This window comes from Aulonocara stuartgranti (assembly GCF_965226115.1).
Source record: "Aulonocara stuartgranti genome assembly, chromosome: 17".
Taxonomy (NCBI): domain Eukaryota; kingdom Metazoa; phylum Chordata; class Actinopteri; order Cichliformes; family Cichlidae; genus Aulonocara; species Aulonocara stuartgranti.
This window is the reverse complement of record NC_138953.1, coordinates 23,840,978-23,857,605: the sequence shown is the minus strand read 5'-3', so window position 1 is coordinate 23,857,605 and position 16,628 is coordinate 23,840,978. Positions and strand designations below refer to the sequence as shown.

The following is a 16,628-nucleotide window of genomic DNA, read 5'->3' as shown; positions in this document are numbered from 1 at the left end:
TAAAAATCTACTCAAACAGTTAATTGTCATATATATATATATATATATATATATATATATATATATATATATATATATATATATATATGCAACGATATTCGTATCGATATTGAACCGTTCGATACAGTGCTTTCGGTTCGGTACGCATATGTATCGAACAATACAACATTTGTAATTTATTTTATCAACTTTCCTTCTGACGATGCTGTCTGTGTTGAGCGCTCAGTGAATCTGCGTGCGCTCAACACAGACAGCATAGTCAGGAGGAAGAGCGCAGGGCAAGCTAGCGAGACAGAAGTTAAGCTCTCCTTGCAAGATGGACCTCCCCCACCCTCATTCAGATCTGGCGTTTGGAATTATTTTGGTTTTCATGTGACGTATGACCCTGAAGGTAAGCGAGTCATGGACTAAAGTAAAACAGTATGTTGGATGTGCCATGCAATGCTTAATTACATTGGTGTGAACTAGTGTGTTAGCGCAGTTAGCTCGTTAACGTGTTGGCCGTCTAGCCCCACGCACGGGGCGATCGGCGGTAGCTCGTTAACGGAGATTTGCCGTGTTGTGGCGTTAAGGTCATTTCAACGAGATTAACCTGAAAGCACTAGTGGGAACACAACGAATATGACTGCACATTTACGCCGACATCATCCTAGTGCAAAGACAAAAACAACAAGCATGCTACTAACTTTAGCCGAGTCATTTAGACAGCTGTTAGCACATGATTCTCCTCATGCTGCTGAGAATATAGCCCAGAAGAAGCGGATAGTATAGCTTTTATTTTGGAAAGAGCCATTTCTCTGTAATAAACTCTCTTTTCCAAAGATGAGTGATTCCTCAATCAGATACAGGGCTTGCAAAATCGCTAGCCCAACGTCCCGGAGCTAGCGATCTTTCCAGTCGGGCTACAAAAATCTCTGCCCTGCCCGTCGGGCTATTGTAGGAAAAATATATGTCAATGCTTTTGCATTCTTTCAGAAATGTAGCTGGGTAATTATGTCATTGGCATCGGTGAGCCACTGTCAATATGTGACATATTGAAATCGCGTTTGAATTTGCGCTTGTTTTTTTGCTTTCACTTTGCAATGACAGCACTGATCTGTGAGTGATGATAATTTGTGCACCAATTCCTCTGACATCGTCTTATTAATTGTTAGCTTACTATGCAAACATGACAAGTGAAATCTCCCGCAGCAAGCTTAAACATGTGAAAGGTTGATCGCGCAGAGAATCGCTGAGCTTATGTGAGTGCGTGTGTAAAAGTAGCAGTATATATATTTTAGTTCTGCTGAGCCAAATAAGACAGGTCGGGGTGAAGAAGTGACAGCCAAAGAAAAGCTTACCACAAAACGGAGAAGTTATGACAAATGAGACTATAAGGCAAAAAGAAAGTGCAGCTTTATGGTTTCATGGACAAAAGAATTTCTGTGGCTGCAATATGACGAGCTAAATAACCAGGGGTGCACATAAGTGGTCCGCAGGTGCGCATTCGCTGTCAAAATAAAAAACGCGCACAAGGGTTTGGGTTAAATTTAAAAACTGTACTTTTGAGTTAAAATATATATTTATAATTTTAATAAATGACAAATTAAAAATGCATGAACATTTTTTTGTATCGAAAAAATATCGAACCGTGACACCAAAGTATCGAACCGAACCGTGAATTTTGTGTATCGTTGCACCCCTAATATATATATATGGTCCAGGATTCTAATAATTTATGTTACTATCTCCTCAGCATAGAAAGGTGAAGCCGAAACCTGACTCTTTTAAACCTGCCATTCTTTTTAACGACACACAGGAGGTGAAAGTCTTGGATGCAAAAAGACTTTCAGTGAAACAACCACTGGACTTGACTTCGGTAAACAATTTTCTTCTTTTTGAGACCAGAGGAGTCGCCTCCTGCTGACATTAAAAACAACGCAGGTTTAAGACACTGCTGTCACCAAAGCCAATGCCATCTCTCACAGTTTTAAAGAAATGGAGACACTTAATTCCCTTTGCGCATGCAAATGCAAGTCTGAAGTTTTTGTGTAATCTGTCTGTAAAGCTTTGCTACTCATTGGATCAAGTCTTTATTTGATTTCTGAAACCACGATATGATTCTGTGATTAGATTAGAATCAAAAACCAGAAAAAAAACAGAATCCTCAAAATAATTCCCAATTTACACGAGGACATCTTTAACCTAGGTAATTTATTTTGCTGATAAAGCTGATATTTACCGTATTTACAATAACCACAATTAGGTAAACGTACTGGTTTTTCTCAGTACAAAAGCTCTGCAGTAACAAGCCATGCCTTTTAATTTTCTTTCTTTCACCCAAACCTTGGGAGTTCATATTGAATTTGTGACAAGCAAATGTTCGAATTACTGCTTTAAAATAGACCCTATGTTTTAGCATCTTAATATGCCTTTATTTAGAATTTAAATATGTTTTACAGGTTTCTGATAATTCCTGCCATTTACGAAACAGTTAGGATTCTAGTCAGTGAAAACTCTTTCTGACCACAGGGTCTGATTTGCTGCACTTGCTGAACTTTACCTGAATGTGCTGAAAATGAATTCAGTAAAATGAGTGCAGCTATTATACTTGATTGCATAACCGAGGCTGAAACAGGCTGAGACGACTGCTGATTAATGCGCTCCCAGAGATCCTATTTACACGTCTCGTACGGCTTGAATACAATGCTGATGAGTCACAAATGGTTGGGACGGCCGTGTTTGCAGGAATACATGAGGATAATTATGCAGAGGCTGGCTTTGAAAGCCCAGCTCATCTTCAGACTGTGGAGCCCCGCAGGAGGTGAAGAAAATCACAAGAACAGCCGAAATGCAATTCAGGTGATATTGTTTACTTTACTCAAGGTGCAAGCTTTGGGTAGTTTGAATGCCACTTTATACTTCGAGTACACAACATTTCTGAGATATATTTTCACTCCACTGCATTTATCTCACCAAAGTTATTTTCGATTTGACTGAATTGGATCAATGAAAGAAGATGGATGGATGGGTAGATGGATAATCTTGATAAGCTTAACCACTCAAAGAGTGAGAGCACTTAACATAAGCTCTGCCACGTCCCATCAACAGCCCCAAGCCACTGATGGTAACCACACTTGTGATTAACAGCCCACTTCTGACTTAATTCCACAACATTTCTTTGTTTCAGTGAACAACAGGAGTTTTAAAAATTAGGGGAGTTATCTCAGTAGACACAGGGGATTGCAATCTTACATGGTGTCTTATTGTGCAATATCGTGCAAGTGTTGGATTTTTATGCAATGAATTTTATAGCCACTCTTGCTAACAGCGTTTTGATCATTGGAACAATGTGCTGCAGATGTGACAGGATAATGCTTATTTTTGATTCAGTGTCACTTTGAGGGTGAAAAGAAAAGAAAGACAATTTTTCTGGAGGGAATTTATGTTGGAGTGCCTTTCTGAAAATGCAGTCATTGTGACAGTGGAAGTTAAGAGAGAATGCTGGTACTTTAAAAAGGATTTTATGTCATAAATAAATATTCTACATAATTAACTTTGTACACAATCTCCAGTCAGAGGGTCTTATTGTTATTATTATTATTATTTTATAATTTTTTCATACTTTTATGAACAAAGAGAATGTAACATTAAAAAAAATGTAATGCCTCATTTCAACATCTTTAAAATAACAATTAAACTTTACTTGTAATTCTTTGCACCAATACATAAAATATATAATAAAACACGTTTACTTTAGTAATATAGCAAGTATAAAAAATATACTAAATATAACTATAAAACTATTCTGGATAGGTACAGATTTATTTAAAACGACGTATTACTTTACATGGTTTTGATAGTTTAAGAATAAATGGTTTTACTCTACTTTGGGCAACTTGTGTTAGCATCCTAGCTTGTTTAACATTCTTGCATTAGCATGTTGAACAAAATTTAAAACCTAAATAGCAAAACCCAAATTTTACAATCAATTATAAAACTACTAAATCTGACACTTTAAATGCATCTCTGATTTTTATTAGTGGACGTGACTGATTGACATGCTAATACAAGGACGATAGCATTAACATGTCAGCATGTAAAGTGCACCTGAAAAATGTACAAATCTGTTTTGTGCTCTGTAATGATGAGCAGATTTCAGCATGTTTGCAGCCCAGTGCTAAAAATTGTTTTAGTATACATAGCTAACATAACACCTGTGCATGAGATAAATTTGGTAGCTAAATCTAACTTAAGAGTAGAGGGTAAACTTCATTAGGGCTTCAAATTGTGCATTATAGGTGGTATAATTTTAGTAAAAGATATAAGCTATTTTGTCTTGTTCAGTGTCAGGCCAATCAAAAACATGGTAAGGGGTCAATTCTCCTGTTTTGGGGTTTTTTGTTTTGTTTATTGTACATTTTGAGCCATTTTTTTCTTGCCAAACTTAGTCTTGTCAGCCATATCATAATACAACCTCTGGTTGCTGGGGGAAAATGTGTACTCCTGAGCCAACAAGTCAAGTGGTTCCTGGAGCTTGCTGACTTTTGCTCAAATCAGTTGCAAAAATGTACTTCACCAAAATCCTCCATTGCTTCCTTCTATTTTACATGCATGTCTACAAATCCTTGGTAGCTAGAAGCCAAGCGGCAATTCAACATGACAATGTACGACGCAAACTATTGTTTTACATCAGCGCTACAGCCGGAAAAGGCAAACCTTCCCCATTTCCAGTTTGTGTTGCATATTTAACAGTTTCAGTACAGCTTGGGAAGTATCTGTACAGTGTTTGTAGAGAAGTCCGTCACTTTCATTCAAACTACAACCGTAGCAATGTTCTAGTGACAAAAACAGTGACACAAAGAAGTTTTTACCAGTTGACAGAGAAAAACAAGCAATTTCCAAGAAACATTTGCCAAACACCTGAGGAATATAGGTTTTTCCCTAGCGGCAGTGATTACCAGAGGGTCACTGACAAGTCTGTTGGCATGGTTTATAAATCATTTGGAAATCACTTTTCCTGAAACTGCCCTGTGGGAGGCCTGTGTGACTGGGTTCTAATTCACCTGATTGTACACTGTCACCCTGATTGTCACACATCTACTATGGCAAACAAGTTAACATTGCGTGGTTAGTGATCACATTTCTGCAAAAGATGCCCTTTACTAACCAAGCTAGCTAGTTGGGGCTAGCATTAGCTAGTAAATTCCAGTTCTACCTTATGTCCAAATCAAGGCGTGACAGAACTGAAAAAGAGTTCAGAAACTGCAGGGTGGCCTTTCTGGATAGTTTCCACATTTATAACAACTCTGAGTGGGGTGAACTTTTTTTCCCTAACCTATCCAACTGAATAATTGAGTCAAGGATGTCGGTGTCTGGTATGCCTCATCCACTGCTTCGAGTCATTAAACTGGACCTCCTCACTATGTCTGTGCTTTTGGAGCCATTTGGAACATTCTTAATGCCTCATCTGACAAAGAATATGGTTTGCTGTGTGGTACAGATCATCAAAGTTTTTTCTTCAATTTTGGTAAGTCAAATTCTAATATTTGATTAGTCTTTTACTCAGCCCTGATTAGCAGATATGTATGTCTCTGCATTGCACCTGTAAACTCAATGAATGCAGCTTGGTAACAAAGATGCTAGATAACTTAGCAACTCCCCCCTTTCATCAAGTCCACGTGAACAAAAAAAAGGTTCAGATTAACATGTAGATTAATGTAAATTAACAGCTACTGTATGTTGCACAGAGTTACCACTGAAGAATGCAAAGACCGAATGGCAAATTTAATGTTCACATATCAGATATGCCTTATATCAGGAGCAGACAGTCATCTATGAGTCTGGAAATACACAAGCACTTAGCTTCCTAGGTGGTCACAATATTTCTAATAAAATGTTTTACCACTTTTGAAGGAATAATGTGGCAGAGGGGATTAATGTGAAATTAACTGATGAGACAGCTAATATTTGAGTTTCTGGCATGGGGTCAGGCATTAATTCGGTTTGAAGCTGTTCAGTATCATAAGTTTGTTCATCAAGATTTCACACAATTCTGTAGAGAAGCAGATTTAAGTAGAATTCACTGAAATAAACTGATTTTGGTGTAAAAAAACAAACAAACAAAAGTATTTTCATCACATCAGGTTGATGGTAGTTGTTGTCTGTGTGCTGCAAAACGACTACCATCAAGTGCTGTCATTGGAGGCAACTGGACTTCTTTTATGTTTGTGAAGATGTTTCCCCTTTTATCCAATGAGCTTCTTCAGATTCGATGGAGGTTCGCAGGTATTTAACCCCAATCGGAGTCCTGTCTGAGGTGGTCCCCTGACAGAAAAAGAGGAATTGTTCTTTTGCAGAACCATATGCATTTGTGTATACTTACTTGACTTTTGCTGGGTATTTCTTTTTTATTTACCCAAATCATATACCCTTTATCTTGGAAAATTGTTAAATGTTTCTCGGTTTGCATTTTAATTTTCTGGTAGTTTAATCATCGGTCTTGTTTGAAATACTCTGGAGAATCTCCCACTCTGTGGATTTGGATTTACAGAACATGCTGCCTCACCACTGATGACTTGGTTTGATTAACATCCCTGCTTTGCTCTGTGAAGTAAATACTTGTGGGTCATTCCTGCTGTGCTACTAGAGCCTGCAGGGATGTGTTTTCATCCCCTCACCAGATGGAGGGGATGATATAAAGCGGGAAGAGATGCTATTGATAGAGATGAGGGAAACATGATGGAGAAAGCTATTTCTAGTGGCAGGCAAAGTAAATAATGTTTTCTTTTCTGCAGTAGTCTTGCTGCTGGTGTGGGAGTGAACAGTCTGTGATGAGGATGATGGTCTGGCTAGAGGAGTGGGCTGTCAGCCTTTATCAAAGGTCTGCGACAAAAGCAAAGCCCTCCTGCCCACTCTAACCTTCCAGTTTCTAATCATGTGAAGAGGAGCAGAAATCAAAAAGTGTGTTTATATGAGATAAAAACAACTCGATACCATGTCTGGGCAAAAGATAAGTCACACGCTTTGACTGTAATGGTAGCATGGCTTCACCCTGGCATTGTTTCGATAACCTTACACTATAACACAACAAAACAGTCGCCTTCATTGTAAAAGATCTGCCTTACTGCTGCAACCAATACAATGCTAAAGATGCAACTTTTATTTTGAAAGCAAACGGCCTCTGTCTCTACTTTGCGTCACAGTTTCACTAACGATCGTCTTCTGTGCAAACTACAGGTGACCATGGCAACCTAACCTACCTATTTAGGAGAAAGGAGATAGCAGAGTGGTACAGTCTATGTTTTTAGGGGAAATTACTGAAAAAGAAATCATAGCTATTGTAGCAAAATCTAAAAACAAGACATCCACTGACTGTGATGGGTTAGACATGGTCATTGTAAAAAAGATCTTGGATTGTATAATCAAACCTCTCTGTTATATTTTTAATCTCTCATTTTATTCAGGTGTATTTCCTGACTGAATGACAGTGGCAAAAGTTGTCCCCCTTTATAAATCAGGAGACAGACATAGTTTTAATAATTATAGACCAGTATCATTGCTATCACAGTTTTCTAAAGTGCTTGAAAAACTCTTTGCACAAAGATTTGATAGTTTCATTGAAAAACATCAACTGTTAAGTGAAAGTCATTACGGATTTCGATGGAACAGATCAACAGCAATAGCATTAATGACTACTATTGAAGGCATTTCATCAGCAACACATAATAAATATACTATAGGGTATTCATTGATTTTTTTAAAAAAAGCTTTTGACACTCTGCAACACTCCATCTTGATTTCTAATTTAAGTACTTATGGTGTGAGAGGAATAGTATTGAACTGGTTAAGCAGTTATTTAGATAATAGGTTTCAGTATGTGCAGTGTTTAGGCAATTCATCTGATAGAATGAAAATAAAAGGTGGGGTCCCTCAAGGTTCTGTTTTAGGACCAAAACTTTTTAATTTATATATAAACGACATTTGTGATGTGTCAAAAATGTTACATTTTGTTTTGTTTGCAGACAATACAAATTTTTATTGTTCCGGAGAAAACTTGAAAGAATTGGCTAAAGTTATGGTTATTGAAATGAAAAAAAATTAAAAATGGTTTGATGTAAATAAGTTATCGCTAAATTTGAAAAAACAAAGTTTATAATGTTCGGAAACCGTGTAAGGGAGGAAGAGATAGTATTCTCTATAGAGGGAGTGTTAATTGAAAGAGTGACAGAATTCTGTTTTCTGGGTGTAATAGTGGATGACATGGAAAGTTAACATGGAAATCTCATATTGAACATGTTAAAAAAAAGTTGGCTAAAAGTATTTATATCCTGGGTAATGTAAGATATATATTAGATTACAAGACAATAAGAATATTATATTTTTCATTGTTTCTACCCTATCTGAGCTATTGTGTTGAAGTATGGGGGAATACATGTGTGACTAATATGAAACCATTACATTTGTTACAGAAGAGAGCGCGTTGAATTATGCATAATGTTAAATATAGAGAACACACTAATAATTTGTTTATAAAATCGAAATTATTAAGACATAGTAAAATTACAGACTTTAACTATTATGTTTAGGGCGAAAAACAAAACACTACCTCTTAAGTTACAAAGTTTATTTGTATTGTGTTCAGAAAATGGAGACGGCAGAAGGAAGTTTTATTTTAAGCATCGGTTTGCTCGAACCACACAAAGGCAAATGTGTCCAACAGTCATAAGCATAAGAAACTGGAATTCTCTCAATGATCATCTTAAGTGTTGTATAAATGTTTCTCAATTTAAAATCTACTATAAGAATAAAATGATAAACCAATATGAAGAAGTTGAAAAGAATAGAATTTAATTGTAGAAAAATGATCCTTTCAGTTTGATATTTAGTGGTATTGCTCATTGTTGAGTATATTTTTCTGTTTGCTTTGTTTTGTTTGGTTTTGTTATGTGCAGAAAATTTTCATAGTGTAATTTTGGTTGCCTACTTATATTATCACAGATAGGGGGCAGGTATCAATAAGAATTTATTCTTCTTCCTGCTCCTTTTCATGCATGGAAACAGTGTTACTTTAATTGAAAGGAAGGTTGTGTATGGGAATGCATTGCTGATGTACCATGTGTGAAACAAAAAATAAAATAAAATAATAAAATAAAGGTCTTGCATCTTTAACCCCTTTCTTAAATGCATGTCTTAATTGTTTATGTGTGTGTATGATGTACATGTTTCTATCTGCAGTGTGTGTGTGTGTGTGTGTGTGTGTGTGTGTGTGTGTGTGCGCGCGCGCGGGTCATGTCAAGTGTCATGAGTGTGCGCTTTTTGGTGTCAAGTGTGTTGCGCCGGGAGTTTACGCTCTCCTCCTTAGTTCTGCTTTTCTAGTGTATACTTATCCAAGGTGTTCGACTGTTCTTAACGCTGCCCTTTTGCCCCCCCGTAACTTCTGTATATTTCTTAGTATCTCACTTATGCATCTTTTTCCTGTGATGTTACTTCAACTATTCTTGCTCCTAAGGTCACACAGGGGCCTGCTTAAAAGTATAATGTTTAAATAGTACAATGCTAAAAAGTATAATGCTAAAAAGCTATATAATACTATATAATTCCACAGTGGATTATCTCCGGACTGAAGTTTGGTCTGTTTTCAGCATGTTTTTCCTGCCACGCAAGTTTTCCAGAAATCCTTCAGTCAGAACATGGTATGTCATCTTTAGATGGAAACTAGCGAGCTAACTCCCTGCTAACTTTTTACTCCATTAAACTTCATAAATCCTGTTTTTCATGGATTCCTGCATGTTAAACTTTATTGTTACACCTAGGAGAGAGCAGCCACACTGATCATTTTATTAAAAATTTAATGAAAAAATTTAGACAGCTTTAACTCTCAGTGATGCCACAGTATTAGGAGTTTTGACGGAAACAGCTAATGACATCGGACTTAAAAAGCGGATGGGTGGCAACGGGTGGCTGACCAGTCTCTACGCCTGTGTGACTGCCAGTGCATGTCAATAAGAGTTTTTCAACTTGATTAGTTCATTTATCAATACCCGATTAATGATTTAAGTGCTTTCTACAAGTTCTTGAACAGTACATGAGCACAAACAAAAAACTTAAATCAATTCAATTCATCCGCCTCCTTTCTAAGGTCCAGATTACTCTGGCTAATGACTAATTATGCACTAACAGGAAGGGATAACGAGCATTTTCCATCATTATTTTTTCTGTTAATGGCCCAAACCCCACACCCCAGGTGAGACCTGTTGCACTGAATACCTACTGCTCTACATGTATATTGATTCGCTTCTGAAAACATTTATATTTTCCTTTCCTTGTTTTTTTTTTTTTTTTACTTTTTTACTTTTTTGCATATTTGTCACACATGATTCACACCATCAAAAACAATTTTAAATTTTAGGCAAAGATACAAAGTGCAGTTTTCAAATTTAATTTTTTATTTTATTAATGTTTTAATTTTTTTAATGTAATACTTGAAAAAAGTTATCTAAACCTATTCTTCAATCGTATGTGAAAAAGTATTTGTTTCTGCTTGTTTAACAAATAATCAAATGTGATTAGCCACATTTTCAGAAAGCTGAGTTCTGTTTAGTTCAGCCACATCCAGGCCTGATTACTGCCAGACCTGTTGCATCAAGAAATCATTAAATACAACCTGTCTGACAAAGTGAAGTAGACTAAAAGAGCTCAAAAAGCAACACATCATGCCATGATCTAAAGATGAGAAACAAAGTCACTGACCTCCATCACTGTAGAAAGGATTACAAAGACATTTCTAAGGATTTGTGACTCCAATGAACCACGCTGAGAGTCAACATCTGCAGATGTAGAAAACTTGGAACAGTGGTGAACCTTCCCAGGAGTGGCTGGCCTACTAAAGAAGAGGTCACTAAAGAACCCAGAACAACATCTAAAGAACTCCAGGCCTCACTTGTTTCAGTTCATGATTTAACAATAAGACAGAGACTGGGCAAAAATGGCATCCATGGGAGAGTTCAAGGAGAAAACCACCGCTGACTCAAAAGAACAGAGAAGCTAATCTTTCATTTTCCAAAAAAACATCTTGATGATCCCCAAGACTTTTGGGGAAATATTCTGTGGACTGATGAGACAAAAGGTGAACTTTTTAGAAGGTTGGTGTCCTGTTACATGTGACATTAAACTAACAGTATTTGATCAAAAGAACATCACAGCAACAGTCAAAGATTGTGGTGGCAGTGTGATGGTCTGGGGCTGCTTTGCTGCTTCAGAATGACTTGCTGAAATTGATGGAACCATCAATTCTGCTCTCTACCAGAAAATCCTGAAGGAGCATGTTCAACCATCAGTTTGTTTTGTGAAGCTTAAGCTCACTTGGGTGGACCACGTCTATGTCTGAATGGCTCAAAAACAAAATGAAGGTTTTGGAGTGGTCAACTCCAAACTTAAACCTGATTGAGATGTTTTGGCATGACAAAACAGACTGTTCTTGCTGGAAAACCCTCCAGTGTAGCTGTTACGTCCCGGTACAGGAGACACATGCAAAAATTTGTCACTGAGAGTTTGGATGCCACGGGCAGGTCTGCTGTTGCTGCCAAGGGAACAGCTGTTGGAGAGGGTTTTTAAACCGGCCACTTGATAATGGGAACCAATCAGCAGCTACCAGCTCTCCAATCAGAAAGAGGACCTGCACAGACACTTAAAGGCACAGAACACACATATGGAGCAAAATCCAGACACCTTGATTCAAAATACAGACAGGCCCGTAACAGTAGCTGAATTAAAACTATTCTTTAAAGAAAAGCAGGACAAAATTCCTCCACAGTGATGTGAAAGACTCATTGTCAATTACAAAGGCCTGATTGCAGTTTTTATTTGATTCACTGTGGTGTTTCCAGAATAAGTAACGTTAGAAGTCTCATCATTTAAGTCTATAATCTTGAAAGGACCAGTGGTTAAACTTGGTTTATCTGTTTAATCACATCTCTGCAGTTATTGCTGGAGGCCGGCAGAGGCCAAGATTTATCTGTTGTTACTGTATGTGTGCTGATCCTACACCTGAGCTCACTTTCCAGTAATTTTCTATCAAAGCAATTACAGAGGTGGGTGAGCTAAAAGAGTAGTTACTGTAAGTTTATGATGGCTTTAGAGCCTCGGAGAATTCACTGGTGATGAATAGCGAGCAATCACTTTGAAACACCGTGTTATTATATGCGTGCTTTCAGCCCTCTGGGTGGAGATTTATATTAGTCATTCTCTTGTGTAGATTGGTGCACCCCCTCTGCTGTAATCCCCAGTTGAAAGCTGCCCTCTGAATGGTAAATATGCATATTGTATGGGAAGATGAGACATTGTTTTATGCAGCACTTCTGCTGCTGGCAGAGTCACCGATGCATAAAGCTTATCTTAAAGAACATAAAGTCAGAGCAGACCCTTTGATGTGTCCTCTCTACCATGAGCCAGTGATCAGTTTGTGGTTTATGTTCAAAGCATCTGCTGCAACTGAGACACTGCATTGCCTTTTCGGTAACAATACTTGACTTCTGGTACTTTCCTACTGGAGGTGTTAGCAGCTCAGTGTTGACAGGATGTGGTGTGAAAACTGACTCAAAACAGGGGAGGGGGTGGACTGAGGGAGGTTTTCTTTAAGGTTCGTAGTAATTTTGTGTTCCTGTAATGTCCTTTCCCCAACCGTGTTCCCCGGCTTAGCGGAGCAAGGAGCTGTCACACAAAGCTTTATTTTTGTTACGCTTCGTGTGACAGCTCTCACAATATCAATGCAGTTTGCTTTGTGAGAAAACAGCCAGAAATGAGGCACCCGCCTAATGCAGATGTGTCCCTGAACAAAAACAGTGTTTTGACAGATTTTCTGGGCTGTGCACCTCTAGGTTTCCCAGGTGCCATTAGTTTCTTTTACATGATGCAGTTTTTTCCTGTGCTTGTCACATTGACATCTGTAACACGCAGCATTGTGGGTCTTTGTTTTTTAGTTATACCAAAGGGATAGATGCAAAAATAAGGATTTCACTTGACACTTGCCTTCAACAGTGGGTGCACAAAGACCAGGAAACTAACACCAGAGTCCAATTCAATTCAGTTTTATTTATAGAGCGCCAAATCAAAACAACAGTTGCCTCAAGGCACTTTATATTGTAAAGTAAAGACCCTGCAATAATACAAAGAAAACAGAGAAAACCCAACAATCATATGACCCACTGTGAGTAAGTGTTTTGGCCTTAGTGGGAAGAAAATTTGTTGAACTGATCATTTTCTTGTATTGCACAATGTTGCCCCTAGGCAACAAAAATATTTTGGGGAGGGGGTGTCTGAAATATAAAATTGGTTTTTGTCAATAAAATGGCCCAAAGCGAGTCAGTAAATGATGTTAAGTAATTTTTAGTATGTACTATTAAAATGTGTACAGTAGAGGGTTACATTCGATTCTAGGTTTAACAGGGAACATGAACAATAAAGGGAGAATGAAGAAAAGACGTTATTGGGAGAAATATGCTCTCTCTTTCCAGTCTTGTTAGTACTCTAGCTGCAGCATTTTGGATCAACTGAAGGCTTTTCTTTGATGGGAAAAGCTGTTCATCAACGGTGATATGTAGACCAGGGTTGTAGCACGTGATGCAGTTGGTGACAAATGATCCCCACACACTGGAAATTGCAGCGAACTTATCAGTCTTTGCTCGGTCACTGCGGGTGGACTTGTCATCAAAGCGTAGGTGTTGCATGATGTCTTGGAAGCGGTTTCGTGCCATAGTTCCAATTATCTGTGGGTTTCCCAGGTTTGCCCACCAGCAGTCATTTAGAGATGGAACCCTGTTAATCCCCCGCAAGATGACAATTGCAATAAATGCCATTAGTTCAGGGAGGTCCATGAACCAATGAACATGCTCCATGCACCACTCAGCAGGCCATTTGTAAATATGTGTACAAATGGTTGGTTTTTTTGTACTGTTTTTATCAATAAATCTCAGCAACAAAGGACATACACCCATGTGTGTTGATTTCTCCCTAAGATGGCAAACTGAAACACTCCAAGTTGGTGACTTTTGGAGATTTATTTCCCTGGATGATTGAGAATGCATCAAGATGAAACACAAAAGGAAGTGCACAGCTTTTAGCAGCTCCCCCACGCCCTCAATCACACACCCCCACTCCCCTCCCTCCAGAATTCCCAGATAACGACCCAATTTACATATGAATGACTAGCCAATTTAGCTTCCACTTGGCTGAAGCTAAAGCCTAGCTAAAAGCCATTTGGCTGCTCTCCGGGTTTTAAAGGTAGAAAACGCCAAATGGCGATCCGTGGGGGTTTAAGTGATAGTGCATCTGCAGGTAAATGAACATCAAATCTCTAAGACAGACTGAAATCTGTATATTTATCATCCTTATGATAAAACCCATGTCAGCCATTGGTTTATGGACTTTGTATTTTGAAGCCTCAACATTTGCATTATTGCTGTTGCTATGTTGGGACCATATTAGGATGAGGGATCAGAATCTGGAGTCATGCACACTATTATTTCATTTAGTGTGTATCCATAAGATTCGTACAGCAGATCCAAGTTGTGCCTTGAAAACAGGAAAGTCGTCTGCATAGAGGAGAACTGTAATAGCAGGCTTGTACAAAGTGAGGCTTTGTGCTCACATTTGCTGCAAACACTCATTTTACCCTGTTTTGATGCAGATTTCACTTGAAATCAGGCAAGAACTGGACTTATTTTTTACAATGTGTTCTTGTGAATTGATTGTGTATAGCATTTGTTTGATTGATTTGACTTTCTGCAAGACAACAGTCGTCCACTGGCCAAAACAATTTTCCAAATACCTCCACGTGATCTAGCCTGGATTTAGAAAAGAATAGCAAAAAAAATCTGCACCTCCTGCTTCAGATGCAATTTGTGTTTGTGTGTTCAGAGGCAGCGGCGAGAGGGGAGACCTCGGGTCATCCAGCTGGAGAGCCTGACCAGGAGGAGTCGAACATTAACTCAGCTCTTCCAGGGCACCCTGCAGACTCGGCTGTTGGCATCGACGAGGGATGACGTGAACGCCAAACTGGAGTCCATCACAGGTCAACTGCAGGTATGAGAGTCAGACCTTCTGAGGAGGGTTTCACTTTTCTCTCTTCTTTATAATTGACTCTTTTCTCTCTCTTTCAGCTCCTTGTCTCAGAGTGGGAGGGATTTGAAGCACAAAGGGAGGAGCTTGTCGTTTGGTTGGCTGATATGGATGTCCGCCTGAGTGAGTTTGACCAGCTGACAGGAAACACCAGTGAAAAACTGAAACAACTGCAGGTGTGGGCTTGTTTTGATATGACATATATTTGATATGAAACATACGTCAGAGACATTGTCCTAAACTGGACTAACAAAGGACCATGAGTACAACATGAAAAGTACATTACATAGCGTAAGGCTGAAGTTCATTGATCATTTTAATCATAAACTTGTTGTTGAAATGTTTTTACTGAACATGCAAATATCTGCTGATGAAAATGTGTTGATTTATTGGTCTGTTATGAAGCTATTGCTATTTCTAATGTGTTTTATCACTTTCTGATGTTTTATTAATTAAACAATACATGTATTATTTGTTGTGTTATCTGTAGCTATAGTATTTATATATATTTATTTATAGTATAGCAAATATATTTAATTATTACTGTTTAAAACACTAATATGTGACATGTATTAGTAGTGATGTTGTGCTGAGGGTTAAAATGCCTTTTTGTCTTTTGGTAACTACAAAATGACAATAAACCATTAATATATGTCTATGCTGTGCTCGTATTTATTTTTACCCTACTCAAATTCAATTTATGATGCATTTTATTTTGAAAGATTTAAAATGGTTCTTTTAAAGAACCATTTTTAAAAAGGTTCTTTGAAAAACCATTAAAGGTGCCCCAAAGAACCATTTCTTGATGGTTCTTTGGGGCACCTTTAAAGGTTCTTCAATGAACCACTGAAAGAAATGGTTCTTCAAAGAACCATTGTTTGAAAGGTTCTTTGTGGCACCAAAAAGGGTTCTTCTATGGCATCAGTCTAAAGAACCACTTTTGGTTCCAGTTGGCACCTTTATTTTTCTGAGTGTGAGATAGGATGGTTCTCATTTTAGAGCTGTTGCACAAATGTAAAAAATCTGTCCTACATATTTGTTTAATATGGACACTGAAGGACATATGCTTGTCAAAAAAGACTCCCTCACAGTGCTACTGGAGGCCATCAGTCCCTGCACCAGCCCTCAGCTGCTTGCCTGCAGCTGGCCCTGAGGCTCCCTCCGTAGCCTCTTTCTATCAGTTCTCTTTCTGCATCTACCTCTTTTTCTAGAGGAAGACAGAGATAGTCCATATTTGGAACCCTGTGCTTCATCTGTAAGAAAAAATATATAAGGAGAGATTCATCAGGGCATGAATCAAAAGCTATTTAGTTAAAACCAAAAACTGTCATTGAAGACAAAGCTTTAGCTGCATTAACATTTAGGAAGTTTTTATTACACTCAGCTATGCAATGACTTTGAATGCTTCTCCTCTTCTGTTTGTGTGTGACTAAATAGGACGAGATGAACCCACAGGCACACCTGTGAAACAAAAAAACGTCTGTGATATCTGACATGTTATCAGCTCTTCTTTTAATTGTATCATCAGACGG

At 38.1% G+C, this 16,628-nt stretch overlaps 1 protein-coding gene across 1 annotated transcript; it reads left to right on the top strand.

The window, feature by feature from the left end:
• The first annotated feature begins 237 nt into the window (after positions 1 to 237).
• On the top strand, positions 238 to 15,750 carry LOC309691701 (nesprin-1-like). The gene is made up of 3 exons (XM_082509574.1): positions 238 to 391; positions 14,896 to 15,060; positions 15,138 to 15,750. Exons 1-3 carry the CDS (start codon positions 380 to 382, stop codon positions 15,303 to 15,305), a joined length of 345 nt encoding a protein of 114 aa, XP_082365700.1. The 5' UTR covers positions 238 to 379; the 3' UTR covers positions 15,306 to 15,750.
• The last annotated feature ends 878 nt before the right edge of the window (positions 15,751 to 16,628 follow it).